Source organism: Triturus cristatus, chromosome 5_1 (genome assembly GCF_964204655.1).
Source record: "Triturus cristatus chromosome 5_1, aTriCri1.1, whole genome shotgun sequence".
Lineage (NCBI taxonomy): Eukaryota > Metazoa > Chordata > Amphibia > Caudata > Salamandridae > Triturus > Triturus cristatus.
The window spans coordinates 939,107,809-939,130,439 of NC_140587.1; the positions used below are offsets into that span (position 1 = coordinate 939,107,809).

A 22,631-nucleotide genomic window follows, 5' to 3' on the forward strand; every position below is an offset into this window, starting at 1 on the left:
TAAAAATATTGGGGGAAAAAAAAGGCCATGAAATGCGTCATCAAAAGTGGAGGGCTGTGCTTCGCCGATGGTAACAGGTACATGAAGAGGCTCTTCGGGCTAATAAGAGAGCAGTCAAAAGTTCCTCTTCCATATCATAAACCTGGCGCTCAATATAATTTGAACGTTACAAAAATTCCTAATTCAAAAGTTAGCCACTTGGGGGCATACTCTCCCCAATTTTCCACACAACTGAAACTTACTGAAGTGAAAGACAAACTAAACATCAGTTAATGTACGGGGATCCTGACTGACCAAAAGTAAAGCCCCCCTCTGAATCTTCTAATCCTTTGACAGGCAAATTTGCTTAGGCAAGCGCAAAAGCAATTGACAGCACAGAACAGTGGATGTCATCAAGGAATTACAGGCCTGAAAAACCGCGTTGTAATACTTAAAATTAAACCGAACAAACAGGGCTTTAGGTGGGAAGAAAAAAGCTGTAAGGGCCCGTGGCGGGGCGGAGATGGGGGGGGGGGGGGGTTGTTGAGGAGGGAGTATAGGGGTCGGGAAGGGGGGGGGCAAAAAAAAAGATTAATAAGTAAAAAAAAAAAGTACCTTCAGACGGCCGCGTCCTAAGTCACGCTCCTCCGCTCCTCTGCTTCAGAAAGGCATAGGCTCCCAGAATGCCCTGCGGCCAATCCTGAAGCTGCTCTCACATGAGAGCAGCTTCAGGATTGGCCTAAGCGCCCTTGATTGGCGATTCAGGACAGACTAGGAGTCTGTGCCTGCTCTCTTTAAACCCAGCAATACAGCTGGGGTTGGAGAGAGATTAAAGGCACATGATGGTTTAGCTGGCCTGAGACTGGCAGATAAACCATTATGCCCAGTGAAGGGAGTGCACTACCCCTCCACTCAGTGCCGTACCTGCCAGGCCCCACCACCAAGACTCGTCAGCAAAGGAGAAATAAAACGGCACGTTTTTTTCCTTTTCTGCCGTTTTTTGGGGGGGGGAGGGCAACGCTTTTCTGCCATAGTGGAGGAGCCACTGCTGGAAAAAGTGTGTGTGGGGTGGTGCCTCTAAATGGTACGTGATCTGTATAGTTATAGGTGTGTCTTAAACATGTAAACTACATTCTGTGATTGTCCATAGTGTGCCACCTGACCAGTATTTTAGCGCCTTTCTGAGGTTTCTGAGGTTTCTGAGCTTTCTGTTTTTGCATCCAGTTATATAACACAACAACTCACATACACTTAAAACCGGCTAGGATGATTGGCTTTGTCAGTGATTCTCTGTCTACGCTCCACAGAGAAGACAATGATCGAATAACCATGTATTCTGAACACCTTTTGACGCACTGACCGGCACTGCGAGAACCTCGCACTGCCTTCAGCTCCTACCCCAGACTTCTCAATCGAGGCCGCTATAAACACCTCGCGGCGACTCATTTTAAAGTATGCACTATATAAAAGTAATATGTTGCACACAAAAAATACAGAAACACAGCATTCTGGGAATACTTAACAATCTAATGGAGTGCAAGATTCAGTTAAAAAGGTGAAATATAAGCCGGAACTAGATCACTGACATGCATTACCTGAACATTTATTACATTAATTGTTAAGAAAGTCAGTATTTTCTGTGTAATGTTAAGGACGTGAAAAAAGTACCTAATAGCGACCCTTTGCAATGTCCGTTCTTAGGGGCAAATTTACTAACATTTTGTCATGTATTGAAGTCACAAACCAGCACAATTTACTTTTTTTGCTTTCCAGTGCAAAACTACTTTTTCGCTGGAAATTGCCTAAAAGTAGCGCAAAGTATGGTGTTCCCATGCAACCACCCATGCTTTTTGATGCAAAAACCTATCTTCCGAAAATCTGTAACACAGTTTTGTGCCAAAAATTAATGTCATTTGAAAGCATGCTTTAAAAGGAACAATGTTTGCATTTCTTCTTTCTTTTCCGACTTTGCATGTGTACAGCACACACAAAGTAGAAAAAGTGTTAAAAATTGTCAAGGCATAGTATTATAACCTATGCTAGACGCACGCATACACCCTTGTATTATGGCTCAAAAGTGTGTGCATGGCGACGGCACTCAGTAGAGGGGAGGAGAGTGCCACATCTCTGTAGACATGGCTATCTCCTGCTCACTCCCTGTCAAGCAACGCAGCACAGCATGTTTGGCTGCAGTGCTGCGTTCAATGATATGTTGGTTAATCTGACCCTTAAAATTTACCAGGTCTGAGACCCGGAGGGACTCAGCCCACTTAAAGCCCTACAAATAAATGAGGCAATTCTTTCTCATGCAAACGGAGCTATTTATGATTGAAAGGATTACTGCAGTGGGAGACCTTCCCAGCAACAACTTTTACAGAAGAATTTACTCTGTTTTCATGCATTGGTGGACTCCAAAATGCCACTGGTGATGATTAACACCAGGTAGGTTGGCTTCTGGGACAAGGGGACGTAAAAACCCAAATATATACACGGCATTGGATCTCCGAAAGGCAGATGGGGTGTGGAAAGGCCATAGAACCTAAACTTCTCTAAGCACTTCATACATTATTGTATGTAAGTGGCTGGAGTCAGGGCAGAGTTATTTTAAGGATCTTTGGGGCCCCGGGCAGGATATATTTTGGGGCCCCTTCTTCGTAATTTGACCGCCCATTTTCAGCAAATTTAAGTCCTTGTGATACCAAAACAGACTTTCAGAAACTGGGTTCACACTTAAACAATTGAAATATGTCTTCCCAGAGCCCCCCAAACAATCCTTAAGATGCCACTGGGCAAAGTAGACTTTAGGGTAGTCAGGCATTCCCCGAAGGGTGTTACAGGTCAGTGTGTGGGCCAGATTTTTGGGCTGTTTGTGGACCTGTTTTATTGTCTCCTGTGTCATATTATACTGTTAATTTCGATAATATAAAAAAAACATTCCCTGCAGCAATCTCAAACGCATTCAATGTTCCATACCATACTCATAGAGCGTGCGTTTAAACGTTCAAAACCGCCCCAATTTTCCAGCAATCCAATTAACTAATTTGGGAGACTTTTATTTGATGCCTGGGAATTTTTTTCTGTCCCAGTCCGATGCTGCTCTTAACATATAATGCCTACCAGTAAGGAAGATATGAGTCTCCTGCACCATGTACCCTCCTTTACATATTTGTATAATACATTGTCTCTGTATAATGTTTGCGCGATGTTAACACTCTCTGACACCCTAAAATTGGGATGAGCAGCACTCTAAAGAATTGAATAAAAAAATATTAAATGCTACATAAAACATAAATTGGGTCATTACTCATGCATAGATGCATATGAAATTCTTACAGTGCATGCATATATCTTATATATGTAGGTTGAACAATGTCAAAAGCCTGCTTCCAAGCATTAGTTTCTCTTCAGTACTTAAAGTGATAACAAGCTGTGTGCCTTTGTTTCCTTCCAATGCATTGGCATGTAGGGAATATGGCCCTTTACAATGAATGCTTTCACTACGCATCCATTACAACGTGGTCGTTACAATGACCTTGTTGTTTCTACTCGATCCATTACATCGCAAGTCGTTTGAACGACTTGCAGTAGGGGGCGTGCTGGACTTAGGAATAGTATTAATTACTATTCCTACTCCAGTTTGTGCAACAGCAGGGAAGGTTTTGGATTTAAAATCCAACACATTCCCTGGTGCTGCATGCTCCCTACAGCAAGTCGTTGAAACGACTTGCGATGTAATGGACCGCGTAGAAACAACGCGGCCGTTCCATTGTAGCGACCGTGTTGTAATGGAAGCGCGTTGTGTTGACAGCGTTGTAAATGCTATTTCCCCATGTAGGTGTTAGGTTTGGGACAGCTCCAAGCCAGAATGATATTCCAATAAAAAGAGGGCTGGTGCACTTTACAACAGGCCTTTGTTTTGTGCCTTGCTGGAAAACAAAATCCCCTCAATGCCTGCACTTTGCTGCTCCGAATGGAAAGCAGGCAATAGGCAGGCGCTGCTGAATGTGACCCAGTGTCGGCAAATTACACTGGGACGAATTCAACAAATTTCACTGGAGCCAGCCACAATCTTGGATTCTGCTCAATAATAACTGACTGATCTGAAATCTCGCGGGATTCCCCTCATTTCATGCACTGGTCCGTATCCTTCAAGAATAACAGTATCTTACATGGAAACGGTATTTAATGTGTCTGTTCTTATTCGTGTCAGCCAGCTCTACCTCACCCTGCCCATTATCTTACCATTCGTACCTCAGTTCAGACAAGCGGGCGAAAGGTGTATCATGGCAAACACATTGGAAAGATGTGCATATCATTAAGGACAACATCATGCTACATTTTTTAAAATTGGCCACAAAGTGATAAGAATAAACCATGGGGCTTTCTCTTTCATCTAAGAAATGGCTTACTTAAAGAACAACTATATTCAGCTTATAGTTCAGAACATCTTCTGATGGTGGAGAGCAGAGTAAGGGGTAGGCATAATTTGTACACGGTAATTTTTCCATTGAACAGTTGATTGATACTGGAAACTGTCATAGGTAATTAATTAGCTTAGGAATTTAGTGCACCAATCTTTCTACAAGCACAAACCAAGCTAAATTTATTGAGAAAGTACAAGTGGGTAGTGGCAAGTGGAAGAAACCACACAGGGCCGGGTTTAGGGCAGTGCGACCGGTGCAGCCGCACTGGGTTCTGACCTTCTGTGGAGGAGGGCGCTGACTTCGGGGGGGCGCTATGTTTAGCAATGACTTATGATTGGAGATATGAGGGGTACTTTTGCCCGACAGTAGTGAGAGCATCCGAAGAAGCGGTCAGGGGGTATGTTGGTGCCAAACATTACTGTCGCACAGGGTGTCACCAGCGCTAAAGCCAGCCCTGAAACCACAGAATGCTGGCTTTTCTAAATCACAAAACAAGCAACTTGAGCAGAAGGAAATCTCAAAAGATTTAGTACCCACTAAAGACAAGCCAACCACTGCATCTCCTTCATGATCCCCTCCCATCACTTTCACGCCCGCTTCGGGGTGCAGCCTCTTTGAAGAGAGTACTTTAAATAAGCTCCATTCATTGCGCCCTGTGCTTGATGATTCCAAGATGTTACTTACCAAGTCCATCATTGTCCAGATCACTTAAAACAATTTTCTGTCCAAATCGAGAGAATCTCCTGTCTCCGCTGAAAGTGCTGAGCAGTGATGGTTGAGTATTTCCTCTCAGCCCATACAGCCGTGCTTTCCCCGCCTGGGCAAGTCCAGCAGATATGTATGCAAACCTGGAGGTACTATCTGAAGGGAGAAAGATTGGTAGAGGTCAAAATGGCTGATCAAAACCTTTTCAATCTTGTGTAAGCACGGTTTTACTGATCGTCAGTTTTCACCTACACTATAACATATGTTTCAGTAGGAATTATTTCCAGATGTGTCAAGTAGTAGTTTTATACTAGATAGGTGCGCAGTTTGCACTCGGAATTTCTCGGGACACAGAATGAGCCCAACAGTCATTCACCAGCAGTTTGGAATCCAGAAGCCCCAAAACAAGTTAAATGCATGTATACCTAAAATTTGAGTGGGAATTTGGCTGGCAGAGGCCACAAGGGTGTAACCAGACTCAAACTTTGTCGGGGTGGGGGGGGGGGGGTTGCTATCACTTTAACCAGTAGTGACAGACATAACTTCAGAGCCCTAACGTAAAAGTGTTTTGGGCACACTTTTCACCGTTTGAGGTGTCAATTTTCTGGATAATATGTGAGGTATTTTGAATTTTAAAGCATACTGTTTTAAGTAGAAGAAAATTAACAAGCTCGACGGTGGGTTTAGAGTTCTTGCCCAAAACATTTTAGCTGAAGAAATTGCAAATGTAACATTCCAAGACTCGTTAAGGGGCATATTAACAAGGAACAGGGAAAATTAACGCTAAGGGCGCTTAGCGTTAATTTTTTTAACGCCCGCTATCGCTGGATAATATCGCCTGGTTATCACGTTATTAACAACGCTAACCGCCTAGGCGATAAAAAATCCAGCGATAGCAGCATTTTGGGAGGTTATCGCTGGTAATGCAGCGATAAAACTACAAGGATAGGGATATCCTTGTTGATAGCCCATGGTGGACTTAGCCATGTAATCCACCTCCCATTGGATTACATGGCTAAGTCTGAAAATTAGCAGACGTAAAAAAGCAGCGTTAACCGTGGTTAGCGCTGCTTTTTTTGTCTCTAACAGGGTTAGCGTGAAGCTTGATAATAGGAGAAATGTCGCTTAGCGACATTTCTCCTATTATTTTGCTCTGGAACGCCCACTTTGCATCTCATTAGAGATGCAAAGGGAAGCGTAGTGAAAAAGGGTGCTAACATGCGATTTTGCAAGTTAACACCCTGTTGTTGATAGGGCAATATTTTTATCTCCGCTTCTTTGGCTTTTAAAGCCCAAAAAGCGGAGATAAAGCCCTTGTTATATGCCCCCTAGTCCGTAGATCTAACAGGATGTGGAATTTAAAGTTTCATTTTCTGGGGCAAGCATTGACAAATGGTTAATTCCTTTCCAAAGCACAGACTGAAACAGTTTCATAGGTCTCACTCTCATAGGGCTTAATAAAAACTGTTAAAAGATATTTAGGTGCCCGTTCCCCAAGTCAAGTTTTAGAAAAGTGGTGATAAATTGGGCTAGCTGATCACATTTCTTTGGCTATTCTGTTCAAACCATATTTAAAAGTACAAAAAACTTTCAGCACACGCATCAACACTGATAGCAACAGAATACTAAAAAATAACACAATTTGTGAAAATATGTAGCAACAGTGCATGAAAGAAAACTTAGCTACAAATAGAGTTGATATCATTTTTGAGATGGTATAATGAGTGAGTGAACAATAAAAACATAACACAGCTCTTGCAGAAAGCGTGGCAAATCATGAATCTGGCTTTTCGCAGGAGTGGCGGGCTTGAACAGAAACAACGGTTAAAATGTTTTAGACAAATAAAGAGTAATTCTAATATGAGGAAAAGCGTAATTTGGAACATTTTAGGGTCTTCTGTTTTGTAGTTGACAGCAAGGAACGCTAAAAGTATAGCCTCGGAAATACTAATTACAAACTAGGTTGATTTTCAGTGCCTGAGTGCTTGAATTTCTGACACAAAATGGGTACTCCAAGAGAGCTAAGTCTGCATTTGATATTTTCAATTTCATGTATTGCCATTCCTGCTCACTCTTCAACTGGGGTTAAAGATCTGGCATTTCTAAACCTAAAAGTGTCTGTCCTGTAAAAAGCCCTCACTCCCTCTCCATCTGCAGCTGTGAGCAGACCAGTGCTTCATTTGAGCTGATGGTTTCTGGTGCTCGGCACTGTCACTTAATTGCCAGCACCAGCGCGTGTGACAGCCTGCCACAAGGTGGCACGGTCTAGCTAATTTAGAGATGACCATAGGGACAGTTAATTAATAATGCTATATTCATTAAAAAAGCTGTAACCCTTTTTTTGCAAATTAAGCACTGGAGCAGACAGCTAATTACTAGTGAGAGGCTCATGAAAGGTCAGACTTCAGACACCGCATTGTGGTTGGTCAGTATGCTACCTCCTCGGGGCTCTCTCTTTATCCAGCACGTGTTTATTTTACAGCGAGAACTTTAATTCTGAGTCCCTTTATGGGTTCGTGAGCCACTGAGCTAAAACCGTCACTGTGCACCACTTGTATCAATTGGGTCTGCTTGTCTCTTCCTAGAGTTACTGCCAAAACTGAGCGCCAAGTTCACCCCTTTGGCACTTAACCCTGAGGATAGCGAGACAGAGCAGTGTAAGACTTAATCATGAAGGTGATGAGCATTAGACAACCAGAACACAATGATTCACAAAATAGCATTTTAGAAATTAATGGCCATTCGAGGCTTTATCCAGGGGCAACCACTGTAGGGGAGTAGGATCTGCTTCACATGGGTACCCCCACTTTTTGCTGGTGTTTCACTGTTTTTCGACCTTAGTCTGGCTGTGGGCCTGCTAATCAGGACCACATCCTAGCTGCTTCCTCTCTAAAATCGTTTCCATGTACATTAGGTACATATCTAATTAGATTCTGGAGTGCCTTATAAGCCCCTGGTATATGGTATACTATGTACCTAGGGCATAGGTACCACAGAGGCCTACCAGGGGCTGCAGCATGTATTATGCCACCCCTGGGAAGCACTCCAAAATGACACCACAGGTCTGCTACTGCAGCCTGGGTAAGGGTGTGCTTGCACCCCTTACAGTGGTATAGGCTACGTATATCCACATATATATACAGGCACATATAAACTTATGAGCCACCCCTATGGCAGGCATTGACAATCCTGAAGGCAGAGTGCTTGGTTTTATGTGAGAGGGTGGCCAAGCATGAGCTGAGCCCCTCTGCAGCTTTCGGAAATACTTACTTATGGCTGTTCTGTGATACAGCCATACCATATACTCTTAAGTGCATTATAACGTCGCGGTAAATGCTAACTTTGGGATGGCTGCATCAAAACAAGTCGTGTTTGGTGTCAAACGCTTTGGAATACTACCGCCCGCCAATTCTGGTGGCGGGGGTAGGATTCCACCCTTCTAGAGGGAGAGACATGTTCACACTGGCTAAACCCGGTAGGACTTTCCTGAGCCCTGGCATCACAAAATGGATGCCTCTGCCACAGACACGGGTCTGGCCTCCTGCTGCTGACCGAAACTCTGGCAGGGGAGGCCTGGACAATAGGTTTCCTGTCGAGGGGAGGTGTCCCCACCTCCCCAGACAGGCTGATGTGTATTGGGGCTGGGCGGGAGCACTCTCTGGTGCTTTGAAGTCCTGCACTGGGGGCACACTTGGTGTACCTGTGCATACTCCAGTTCAAACCGGTTGCAGGGGCTACCTGCCCCTGCTCTGGTGTGAAACTGGAGAAAGGAAATGGGTGCAACCACCCCTCTTTCCTGGCCCACCCATAGGTGGGGCCTTAGAGTTAGTCCATCCCCTAAACTTACTATAAGTATAGGAATCCAGTCCCTAGGACTTTAGATCACCCTGGACGAAACTCTGCAATGTACATCCTGGACCTTCGACGTTCTATCCTGACTAGAAGACTGAAGAAATCTCCCTTGGGGTCAAGGAGTGACTCCCCTGCTTGGCAGGCACCAAAGAAGCAACTGACCGGTCTGTAATTCTGAAGCTCCCGCCAGACGCCAAAGTCTCTGCATCCCCAGAGGTGGATTTCCAGACTTCCCCGAGGCTACCCTGAGTCTACAGCAAAGCTGAGGCCCATGGCTATCGTGGGTGACGTGGAACCGTGACCACTGGACACCGTGAACTTTTGCAGCAACACTATCTTTCTGGTCCTCCTTGAAGTTGTGCTTTGGCCTTCGAGTAGCCCCAGCCTTGAGCACCTCCTGCACCGAAGATTGTTGGCCTCCACTCCACGAGTGACCCGTGGGCCAGCTTCAAGTGCGACCGCTCGACGCTCCTTCACGATCACAAGCCTGTTGGCTAGCAGGTCACCATGAAGGCGACTCCTTTTCTGATTGGGCTTACCTGGTTGCTCGTGCCCCGACGTACCTTTGCTGGGTGAGTCCCCCAGACCTTGCTGGTCTGCACCACAGTCCTTTCTCTGAATTCCAGTGACTTGCCGTTCCCAAGGCTTGTTGGGTCCTTTCTGGTCGCTGACACTGCAGCACTCGACAGACTTCATGGGACAGCTTGAATCCGGCTTATGGACTTCGTCGACGCCTCCTGGACCTCGTGGCTGAAGAGTCAAGACACCCATCAACTCACCTGAAGCACCCAACATCTGTGGGCATTGATCCATCCTGCCCTCGGTCACTGGCTAGTGACCCAGACTCTGTCCCCTCTGCTTTCAGGTTCCTTACATCCTAGATCCAGGCTTGGATCTCTTCGGACACTTCTCCTCTTCCCGGCAGCAGCAGTTCTTTGCAGGCTTCCATTGAAATCGACGAAGCGACCCGACACCAAAAGACACCTATGTACCCGGCTTCCCTGGGTGAGGTAATTCGACTACTCCGGTGCTCTTGTGGGTGCTAGCCCTAGAACTTCTCAAGTCCAAAAGGGTTTGGTCCAGACTCAATTAGAAGTGTCCCTAATCTTTAATTTTTCAACCGAGATATTGCCCATAGAAGATAATAGGAACCCGCTGTTGTGTTTTCACACTGCATACAGCTCCAGTGGGTCCCCTGTGTCACTACCTTGGGTGGTTCCTTGGGGTCCCAGCGATTCTAGAGGCAATAGGCCTAGTGCCTGTTCCAGTCGTGGTTCTTATACCACTTTTTTGGTATATGGTTTGGTACGCCCCTAGGGCCCAAACGTGTATTTGTACTTTTACTGATGCTTGCTCACTTGTAACTTAAGTACTTCGAACTCCAGTCTCATAAATAAACTAGAGGGGTGTGTGTTAACCTAAATACATATATTTTAAATATATACCTGGTGTGGTTGTCCTTTCATTTGATCATTCAAGAGATTATAGACTGGTCAAACAAGCTGCCTTACATTCCTTCGAGACTTAGCCTGAAGGCTGCTCATCATAGCTACCACTAGGATAGCTTTCATATAAGGTTGTCTTTAACCATTCACTATAAGGGGTTGTTTGGACTGATACAAGGTGCCCACTAGAATTAGTGAAGAGCATATATCAGGCCACCTTCTCACAATCACCACCAATCTTAAGTGGAGAGGAGGCCGGGGGAAGGGGGGAAAGGACGGGGTACGGCGGTTAGTGGTGGCGTAAACCATGCGCCACGTTGCAACTTATTTACAACGTGATGCATCTAGGCAGATGCGTCACGTTGTAAAGCCCTACGCCACATGAAACCTGCGTCAGGTGTCATGTGGGCGTTCTGTCGCAGTGTGGGCGTTCCCTCGCAGGAAAGCCCCGTAAAACTGATGCAGTGAAATCTACAAGATTTCACTGAGTCAGTTTTACGACGCTGCTGCGTCAAATCCTTACGCCCGCTTGAAGCAGGCGTAAGGAGTGACACACCACGTTAAATATGGGCGGCCCCTGTGCATTGCAGGAGTTGCATCGTGCTTGCGACATGACTCCAGCAATGCGCCGCCCGTTCGCCGCAAGATGCGTCACGCATCTGCCCCTCCTTGCACCATGGTGCGCTGCATAGTAAATGCGATGCATCAGTGGTGGCGCAAGGGGGGGATTGCGTGACGCATCTGTTCTGGCACATCCCTGCTGATTTGCAGAGATGCGCCAGAAGTTGCAAATCTGCCCCTCTGAGTGCAAAGCTATGTACAGAATACTGGGGACTTTTAAGGTGGCGTGCCTCCAGGGATAGTCAGGGGCAGATTTACGAGCCCCTTGCGCCACTTTTGCGTCACTTTTAACATGGGGAAAGTGACGCAAAAGTGGCGCAAGGGGCTTGTAAAATTGCCCCTCAGTGTTTAGAGAGCTCACAATCGGAGAGATGTGATCAAATTTCTTCTTTCCAGCAATAAAACTGGCCGCAATGTAAAGGAGCGATTTTAAAGGGGCGAGGCTTTATTCAGGAAGGCCCATGAACAGTGTTTTCAAATGCATGCTTCTGGCAAATTTACAAGCCCCTTGTGACACTTTTATGCAGCCATTACGTCCCTTTTGTGACGCAGCGGCAGCGTAAACCATGCGCCACATTGTGACTTATTGCGACTTATTTACAATGTGACGCATCTAGGCAGATGCGTCACGTTGTAAAGCCCTGCGCCACATGAAACCTGCTTCAGGTTTCATGTGGGCGTTCTGTCGCAGGGTGGGTGCATGAAAGCCCCGTAAAACTGATGCAGTGAAATCTACAAGACTTCACTGAGTCAGTTTTACGACGCTGCGGCGTCAAATTCTTATGCCTGCTTGAAGCAGGCGTAAAGAGTGATGCACCACGTTAAGTATGGGCGGCCCCTGTGCATTGCAGGAGTTGCGTCGCGCTTGCGACTCCTGCAATGCACCACCCGTATGCCACAAGATGCAACACACATCTTCCCCTCCTTGCACCATGGTGCTCCGCATTGTAAATGCGACGCATCCGTGGTGGCGCAAGGGGGGGATTACATGACGCATCTGTTCTGGAGCATCCCTGCTGATTTGCAGAGATGCGCCAGACGTTATAAATCTGCCCCCACGTGTTTAGATCGTATCTGAGGTGGAAATACCTGATGTTTCTTAGAGTGCATAGATAAAGGGATGCACATTTAGCAGCAGCTTTAACGTTTTTAAAGCAAGGCTAAGTCTAGAATCCAGAGTGACTCCTAGAGACCTGGCGTCTAAGCTGGATTTAGGGGTAATACCTAGTGTCCCCAGTTTTTCAAACCATACAAGAGATAATCTGGTATTACATTTAGAGGAGAGGGTGAGGGATATTTTTTCTATGCATTAAGTTTCAGCTTCACATGAAACATCTAGTTTAAAAGGGGAACTTGTTTAGTACCAGGCCTTCCATCTCATGACAAAGAGTGGTACCTTTTGCAATCTCAATGAAAGGTTAGTAGATGCTTTTCAGTGGGAGACTCAGAATTATGTGTGGCAGAATTCTGCCCAGAGTTACCACTTTAGGTGGATACCGCCACTCGCAGCGAAGGCCTTTACCACTATCATTGATTAACTACCAACTTTTCAATGGGATTTAAGGGAAGAAAGGATGAAAACAGGAATGGTGCGAGGATTACCGGCATCCCACGCCAATATGTTTATTAGCCTGTTATGCTAACCCCCTTTCCTCGCACCCAATAAAAGTCCAAAATGTACATCTTCTAGTTGCAATGTGGCACATTTCTCTGTCCATTGATAGTGGAACGGTAGAGCAGCAGTGAATCAGCAAAAGTGCGTTTCAGTAACATTCAGATCACAAAACTTTGAACTAATTCAAAAAGATCACCAATACTACTTAATGTAACACCTCAACATATGTATCGTTCAGGAAATGTTAAAACATTTGTGGGGTGTATAATTATTTTTGTAAGCATTACAGTATGTATCAATTTTAACTTTATCTTTTTTTGACATCTTTGTTTTTTGATTGCCAAATACTTAATTTAATGTTTCACAGAAATTGCTTCAGCAGTTTTTGGAGTCACTGTTGGTGTAATTACCAAGTGCTGTGTAGTCATGTGAGTGAAGCCATGTTGTTGACCTCATAAGGAGTAAAGGCTGCAATACCCCTACTGAGATTCAAACAGAGCCCTGCAGTTTAAACATAATTTTCCCATAGAATATGCATTACTTGAACATATAGACACAAAAATATGCTAATACCTACATACGTACATATGCACATCATGTGCATGTGATGGATACAACACGTGTTTAAATGCTTGATGCTGAAATGATGTGATTTGAATCCAGCATGCTACACTCAGCCACCCATCCCTCGGAAGTAAGTACATTAAATACTATTACATTGAGTAGTAGTAACTGTGAGAAATTGGGTTGTTGGTGGACTAGAGTGTTAGCCCTGGTCAAGCAACAGCCACAATACTTGGCAGGGTGAACTACTAAAAGCCACTAAATTAACCTGCGCATAACCCTGGGTAGCTTGCCACAAAAAGCAGTCAGGCTTAACTTAGAAGCAATGTGTAAAGTATTTATGCAGCACACAAAAGGTAATGAAGTGAAAACACAAGATAAGAAAAATCCCACACCAATTAAAAAAATAGACTACATTTTAATAAAGCATTTGACAGGAAAATTACAAAAATCCAATACGAAGAAAGGGAGCTATGCATTTTTAATGTTTTTAGGAAAACCAAGCGCCTAAAAGATCAAAGAACCAACTACTAACATCTAGTAGTAGACTGGGTCAAATTAAAACCACAATGGAGCATGGTTCGGATATATGAATTGGATCTGGCCCAGTCAGACCTTACCTTAGCACTTAGAAGAAATTTTAAGAAAAATGTTCGAAGAAAGTAAAGTTCTAAAGGCAAGATTGCAGGCAGTGTCCGAGGAGGGAGCATCGTCTCCGGCAAGGCTTGGGTCAAAGCCACAGTAAAGATTTCAATGTTCGGACTTAGTCCCTGTTTTTGGGAGCTGAAAATCTCTAGCAGGAAGAGACAGAAGGCTGTAGCCGAAGACAGTTTCAGGTGCCTGGATACCCCTTTGGCGAAAGACTGCTGAACAGGATTTACTGCTCCAGGGAAGAACATAGTGGGGTAAGCCGCGAAGTCAATCCAACTGGAAAAATGTGACTTAGTCAGATAGGCAAGCAGGTTGGTCCTAGTTTTTTCCTGGTTCTCATAGCAGTTTTTTTCAACTTTCTTTTGAAGTCCTCAGTTTTTAGTTTTGGCCACCTGGGCACTTTAGAATCACAACAAAGTTTATAGAACTGGTGGGACACCACTTGGGGGTTCCGGACTTACTCAGGCTGGGCCCAGGTGTGGGCTTTAGATGGTGGGAGCCTTTTGTGGCCCTGTGGCTCTGAACAGAGGGCCAACAAACTAGCCTTTGGCATCAGTTTGGTAGTTCTGGGTTCAGGTGAAGATGCAGGGCTCAACAGCAGGGCTTACCTTTGTGGGTTCAGGGCAGGCTCCAGTCAGCAAAGCAGTCCATCCAGGTACAGCGAAGCAGTTTTGCAGAGTTCACAGCAGATCACAGCAGCAGGCAGTCCTCCAAGAGTCCTTACACACATCTAGAAGTAAACTGAAAAGTGGGTCTGAGGGTCCAATTTTTATACCTGGTGCCATATCTTCTGGAAGGTGGCAGACACTTCTGGAAAGATTCTTTCAAGTGCATAAAATTCACGGACTTCCCTGCCCGGGCTCCAAGCTGGCTCCAGTGACAATGTGGAGGTGATAGGTCCTTTGTGTGAAAGCAGAGCATAGTCTATTCTGTTGCAAGTTGGGCTGTGCTCAGCGCCGCCCTCCTTCTTGCCAGCAGATGGCCTATTCAGGCACACCTAATCCTCTATTGTGTGACTGTCTGGGAAGAATTCATGAAGGCTAGCTGTCAGGTACACCCAGTCATGCGACCCAAGACAGGCTGTAGACACAAAGAGGGATAAGGGCAGGAAAATACCAACTTTCTAATAGTGGCATTTTCAAAATTGTAAATAAATATCTGACTTTTTAATTAAAGCAGGATTTTTTTTTACAATTTCATAGATACCAAACATGAACTGACTCCCTAGTCTCAAACAAAAGTTAGCACGTATTAAATATAATAAGGCAACCCAATGTTATACTATGGGAAAGGTAGGCTTCCAAGATGATAATTTACAATTCACTGTTGACTATCATAACCTGTCAATACGTTTTTTGGAGCTAAACATTTGGAATGATTCAGGATCATTAGCAGTAAGCCTGTATACAAAACCTACGGCTAGGAACACGCTTTTGAAATACACAAGCTACCATCCACGCAATTTGAGAGATAATCTCCCTTTTGGACAGTTTTTGAGGATTAAACACAACTGTACCACAAGGGAGGATTATTTAAAGGAGGCTAAAATCCTGCAGTCCAACTTGGTTATGAGGGGTTATCCTTATCGTCTTGTGAAGCGCTGAAACAAGCATGGTTCTATGAACATGATGCCTTGCTTTAAGTAAAATAAAATAAAGGATCTGAGTAGAAGAGACTACCTTGTGTGACCATTTTTGGAACAGAATCCAATAGGATAAAAAAGGCCATATTAAAAAATTATCACCTGATACGGAAAGTTGACACACAGTAGGATAAGCCATTATTTGCATTCAAATGTGGAAAACATCTAAGAGATCATCTGGTCAGGGCTTACAATGAGTGTGAACCTAATTCATTACAACATCTCTGGGGCCTATCACCTGTGGTGGGTCATTATACTTGTGGCTACTGTGCAGCTTTTGCTACTACATCAGTAGTAAAAACATGCATTCTCAATGATAAAATGTGGGTTTTGAAACATCATTCGAACTGTCTTTCAAAGAATGTAATTTACTGCATTGAATGTCCTTGCTCACTGTACTATAAAGGAAAAACAACACAAGAAGTAAAAAAACATATAATTCAACACCAGTTACATGTATGTTGTAAAATAACTACTGCACCCCTGGTAGACTAATATATGAGTATGGGTCATGCTCCAAATGAAATTAAATGGTTTGTACTTGAGGTAGTTAAATGTTCTAGACGTAGACGTGATGTTGATCGCCTGCTCACAATGAAGGAGAACAAGTGATCTTGTCAGCCAAAACTGTGGAGAAAGGACTCAATCTATATGTTGAATTGCAGACATTAGCCACTTTGTAACTTCACTGTAATATGGCGGTGTTGAGGTGTCTTTATATGACATGGTGAATACTGTTATGAACCTTTGTGTGTTCTTTTCCTCTAACATCTATGTTTATGGCGTAGACATTTACTATTGAGGATAATATTTTCCTTACCAGAGATTTCAATTTATTTTTGTGTACATATTGTAAATCTTTTACTGCTTGATTTTATCACCTCTTGTGTTGGATGCCTGGTGGTCTTGTGAATTATTCACTTAAAAGTTGATTAAGATGCTCTAATCTTTTTTGTAATTGATTAATATGATTTATATTACCGGTCACAATAAGGAGATTCCCATTTAATAATGGTAACCATTTCCGGTTTTGTTTTGTTTTGTTCGAGAGGGTCTTCTGCCACTTTTATGGTATATGCGGTGTATAATGGGTGTCTTGGAATGTACAGTGAGCTTTCACATTTTGGCGAGATTCTAGTTAGTTGGGCAGTCATTATAGAGTATTTGGTATATACATGTGGTAACACTAAGATAGCGGACTCTTTTCAGCAGCTGGGGCACGTGACCTACTGTGTGCGCGCGTCGCCGAATCGATTAAGTTTGGGCATGCAGAGCACAGCGTGTGTGGATCATACAGAATAGTTGGACGCCGTAGTTTGATCAAAGTAAAGTGAGTAAGTACATACTTTGGGTAATCGCCTTGTGCGTCAACTTTTGTCAGTTATTGTAGACCCATCTTTCATTGTTTTATATCTAATAAGCAATGTGTGGCCATTTTGTGTCTATTTTCTAGAAGAGATGATTCAAATTTCCTTGGAATCGAGTAAGGACACAGAGCCAATACCTTTTCTCAGTTTTTTTGACAGTCTGTTCTTAGTGGTATCACTTCAAGTGATTGAAGGCTTTTTTCTTTTGTCGTTTTTTGTATTAGATGAATTGAATCTTTGTAATCTCAGTGAAACTTAGTGAGAAGGAAGCAAAGTACAGTGTTCTGAATTACTTTTGGGTTCGGAGTACTAGGTTTAATTCAGGTTTTATTTGATGTTAAACCCGAACGGGCACTTGGGGCATTCTCTCTTATTTGGGGGCATATTATCAAGACAGGCGATAAAATTATCGCCGCTTTAGCGGCAGTAAACTGCCGGTAAAACGGCGATAATAGGCTTGATAATATGCTCTATGGAATTCCAATTGAAGCCCATGTTAGATGTGAAGGACATCTAACCTGAGCTTCAATTGGAATTCCATAGAGCATATTATCAAGCCCATTATCGCCATTTTAGCGGCAGTTTTCTGCCGCCAAAGCAGCGATAATTTTATCGCCTGTCTTGATAATATGCCCCCAAGTTTCTAGAATGTGGTGGTAGTAGCACTGGTGCACAGTTTGGTATGTCGGCCACTGGTTGTGGTTTTTTTGTGAGCAGGCAAAACAATTTGTCACAGGATGAATTGATTAGTTTAACCAGATTGGTCGCACACTGCTACACCTACCAGGCGTGTTCCCCCAATGAAAATGGTCCCTGAAGGTCAGCGTCGGCGGATACACCTATGCTCGAGTGTGAATGCAAGTATGCGTGGCGTGTGCCATCCCTGGACACGTGTTTCGAGGTAGTTGCCTCTCGTCAGCAGGGAGTAGGAAAATGTGTGGGGTTGCTGTGTAAGCTGCTAAAATCGTTATCAGGTCTAGTACCTCTCGTAGCGCGCAGGTGCGTAACCATGAGTCCGTCGACTCCACCGGCTCAAGGGAGCCTGAATATAAAGTTAAACCAGATTGGTCGCACACTGCTACACCTACCAGGCGTGTTCCCCCAATGAAAATGGTCCCTGAAGGTCAGCGTCGGCGGATACACCTATGCTCGAGTGTGAATGCAAGTATGCGTGGCGTGTGCCATCCCTGGACACGTGTTTCGAGGTAGTTGCCTCTCGTCAGCAGGGTGTAGGAAAATGTGTGGGGTTGCTGTGTAAGCTGCTAAAATCGTTATCAGGTCTAGTACCTCTCGTAGCGCGCAGGTGCGTAACCATGAGTCCGTCGACTCCACCGGCTCAAGGGAGCCTGAATATAAAGTTAAACCAGATTGGTCGCACACTGCTACACCTACCAGGCGTGTTCCCCCAATGAAAATGGTCCCTGAAGGTCAGCGTCGGCGGATACACCTATGCTCGAGTGTGAATGCAAGTATGCGTGGCGTGTGCCATCCCTGGACACGTGTTTCGAGGTAGTTGCCTCTCGTCAGCAGGGAGTAGGAAAATGTGTGGGGTTGCTGTGTAAGCTGCTAAAATCGTTATCAGGTCTAGTACCTCTCGTAGCGCGCAGGTGCGTAACCATGAGTCCGTCGACTCCACCGGCTCAAGGGAGCCTGAATATAAAGTTAAACCAGATTGGTCGCACACTGCTACACCTACCAAAACAATTTGTCACAGGATGAATTGATTAGTTTGTTTTGTTAGTATTTAAAGGAGTCATCATCTTCTGTGCAATGCTGAGTCCTGAGGATGGTCTTGCGGACCCATGAGGCCATTAAAGACCAAAACAACACGCCCTTATTTCCTTTGAACATCATGATTTAAAAAAAAATCTATCTGATTTGAATATTTGAAGTTTGGATTGTATAGGCTGTTACATTTGCTGTCCATATTATTTTAGGTGAAAAGGGTGATCACACTTTCACCAATCGCTTGACAAAATTGTAAAATCTGTTGGGATTGTGTTGGTAGTGGCAGTGTTGCTGCTTGCATATTGTGTATATACTGTTTAAAATTGTGGATACTCTGTATCATGAATGAACTATAATATAAATGAAGTTAAACATTTATATTTGAATACATCCTTGAATATAATTGTTCTATTATTGTTTGGATCACACTAGTGACTGTGAATAAATGTCAAAACCTATTTCTGCTATAAAAAATTCCTCAAGGGATATTTTGTGTACACAACTTTATTCTCCCCAATTCCTTAGGGATAATTAGGTTGCCCTACTGTGTCAATAAAGCCATTAATGTTACATCACTGATGTGTTAGGGATTGTGGAAAATCCAAACGTCACACAAAAAAACGATTGTAGCCAATGTGTCATGCCCATTCAGCAGGACAGTGGTAAGTATGCGGTATGTAGCTGGTGGTGCATTTACAGACACCACATTTTCAGTTGAAATGTCCACAAAATTTGCACAGACATGCAGTTTTACTGGTAAAACTACATGGGGAAAAATGATGATTGGGTTTCAGTTGATTTTTATCATTTGGGCATCATCAAGTAACCTGTCTTGATTTGTTCCGATCCTATTAAAATCTTTGTTTCCGTCACACTTCAGAATTACCAAAAAAGTGCTTCATTTGTGATTTCTATTGCTACAACCTTTCCTTTAGTTTCCTGTACCACAGCAAGATTGCACCTAGATCACTTTTACAATAATACAAAATATGAAAAAAGCATCCATTTGCTTACAAACAGTGCTTTAAATTTTCCGGTACTCACATGTACTGAGTACCTGCACTTCTTTCATTTGAAAGGGAGAGTACCTGCACCTCTCAGCGGGGATGCAATACTTTTAATGGGAGAGTACCAGCATTTCTCAATAGCACACTGGTACTCGTGTTCAGTGAGTACCTACACTTCTGGAATTCAGTTTCAATCACTGCTTACAAGACTATCTTGTTTTGAGATATTTTCAACATAGAAGAACTGAATGTGAGACTACACACATGATAATTGTCCTTGTTATATTTTAGAAATGGGTGGAGAGGCCACTTAAGCAGCACTGTAAAAACTCAACTTTAAGATTAGAGAGGACCTCCAAGAAATTTTTGTCTACTTGCCCTCAACTGTTTTTGCAAAACTGTGATTTAGTTCCCATCAAGATTATGAGCTATGTAAAAAATTCCCATTGACTCACCATTTTCCTGCACAAATTAATACATGTTTTCACTCGAGAAAATGGACTGAGAATGAGGGAAAAACTGTTCCAATACTGGCAGAGTAAACCTGATTTCTCAAGTTATCTCTCATCGTGGCTTGAAAAACAAAATGGGGGGCATATGTATGTGAAAGTCATGCAGCACAGAAAGTCACCTTGCTGAGTTGTGTGACAGGGAAAGGGCAGGAATGTGCCGTATTTTAAAGAATACGTGCATTCCTGCCTTTGCCCCTGCTCTGGCACCGTTTTGGCTGTCCAGCGCTGATGCAGGCCCCTTTGCAAAATGCTGCATGGGGGGGCTGCGTTGCATGCATGATTGTTTTTGTGCAGGAAGGGGTACTTTCCTGCACAAAAATAACCCTAGGAGGCATACTCCTCTTTCTATGCATGCTGCAGAATGCAGCGCACAGACGAAGAGGAATTTACAAGGAGTAATAAAGATATTTCTCCTTGTCACGCCTCCCCTGAGAAGTCTTATCTTTTTGGCTCATTACCAGGTCTACCAGTTTTGATAAATCTGGGAATGCTTCAAAATCCAGAAATCTTCCGAATGCGACACAACTCCCCTTGTAAATGTGCCGCTTAGTTGGTCAAAATCGAGCCTGGGGAAAAACACATTCTGCTGTATTGGATTTTTCCTGGTCCAATTTACTTTCTAATCAATCCAATAGACTAAAAAAATGAGAGGTTAATGTGTAAGGCTTTCCATCTCACTTTAGTGTTCACTGAGTAAAAATATCCCTTCACCACGTGGCAGTGTGAAGAATTGCGATAATGTGTGACACTTCCATGAGAAGATACAATAAATTAACCTTTTAGCACCACCCAGTGGCAGAACACAGTTACTGGCAGTAAGGGCTAGAAAATAGTCTTAATTTCAGTTCATGGAAAGTGCTTCAGCTGGTAAAATACCTGGGCCCAGTTTTACAAAAAAAGTCACGGGACGCAGCGCAGCTGCCATAAATGCTGCATTGCTGTGTGTGACAGGGAGGGAGCAGGAGAGAGCCACATTTGCAGCAATATGGCTCTCTTCTCCCCTCTCCCTAGCGCTGATTTTAGCTGCCGTGCTACAGACACATATCTCAGCACCATAGTGCTAGGGTGAGTGCCAGAGTCTACAATAGGTTTTGTACTGGAAGGGTACCATTCCAGTACAAAAATACTATACTAGACACACTTTAAAACTGTTCCTACTTCGCATGTGTGCTGCACGCATGCAAAGTCAGAAAAGATAGGAGAAATAAAAACATTTCTCTTCTTAACGCCTCCTTTTAAATTGCGTTAACTTTTGGCGCTAGACCCTGTCTACTATTGTTTGTAGATAAGGTTTTGAATCAAAAGGCATGGGTGGTAGCATGGGAATGCCCATGTGCTACACATTTAACGCCCCCTTGGCACTACGTAACGCAAAACAGCGCTTCACACTACTTTGTGTTACTTTCAGGGTACTTTACAGTGCAAAACAAGTTTTGTACTAGAAAGTAAATCAGGAAAAAACATTGTGTGCTGGTTAGCATCACTTTTGTGATGCTAAACCAGCGCAAAATGTTAGCAAATCTAAACCCTAGAGCGCTAACAAAATCCTCTTACCTTTCCTTCCTGAATGTCTTCTGTGTCCCGGATAGTATAACTGTGGGTGGCCATGACTTTAACCCTACCATGCCACTTCACTTCCTGCCAAAATACTAAGAGGTATATTCACAAGAACGTGTGATAACTACCGCAAGAGTAGTGTAACACAACTTTTAATATCACAGCACACGGGAAAATAACCCTGTGACAACGTGGGATTCACAACAAGGCGATAGCATGCGATAGAAATCAAATAACGTGGACAATGTCAGCGTCAAAATCAACGCCACGCTGCAAAAATGCGAAACGTGAAAAAACATGCGATGAGGCCAATCGCGGTAAAGAAATCAGCGAAGACCAGCCACAGGCCTGCAAATCCCAATGCACTATAAAAGCAAGAAAAAAATGCCCCAAAACAATTCAAACAGCGTAGCAACATGGATGCACCCGGACCGAGTGCAAAGGACAAGCCGAACTCCACAAGCCCCACAGACGACCAGCCAGGAACCCCGCATCTGGGGAAGGGCAAGGACAAAAGGAAGAGGAAGACGGGGTTCAGTCCGCAGGAAGACCGGATCATCGTCACGGAGGTGACCCAACACCATCAATAACTGTTCGGCACCTCCACTGTGACACTGGCAACCCAAACAGAAATATGGCAGGCCATTGTCACCAACGTCAATGCAGTCGGAGTGTCGAGGAGGTCACTGGAGGACATCAAGAGGCGCTGGCATGATCTGAAAAGGCAGACCAAACATAAGCTCGCCACCAACAGGGAGGCAGCAACGGCGACTGGAGGTGGGCCTCCTGCGACACTGGTGGAGCTGGATAAGCTGGAGCAAATGGTGGCCACTATCAGCAGTGAGGAGATGGTGGCAGGATTGGGGGCCTGGACACAGCCCGATATGACCTGACACAACAACAACAGGGTGAGTAACGACCAGGGACGGGGGGAGATGGGCACAATGGCACACATGCACAAG

General features: G+C 44.1%; 1 protein-coding gene across 2 annotated transcripts in view; it reads right to left on the reverse strand.

Moving 5' to 3' along the window:
* The window catches only part of GPLD1 (glycosylphosphatidylinositol specific phospholipase D1), a 513,772-nt gene that overhangs the window by 106,512 nt on the left and 384,629 nt on the right, over positions 1-22,631 (reverse strand). For both annotated transcript variants that reach the window (XM_085605993.1, XM_085605992.1), the window contains one exon: positions 5,088-5,264. In XM_085605993.1, the coding sequence (XP_085462119.1) occupies positions 5,088-5,264 (177 nt within the window). The remainder of the gene's footprint in view (positions 1-5,087; positions 5,265-22,631) is intronic.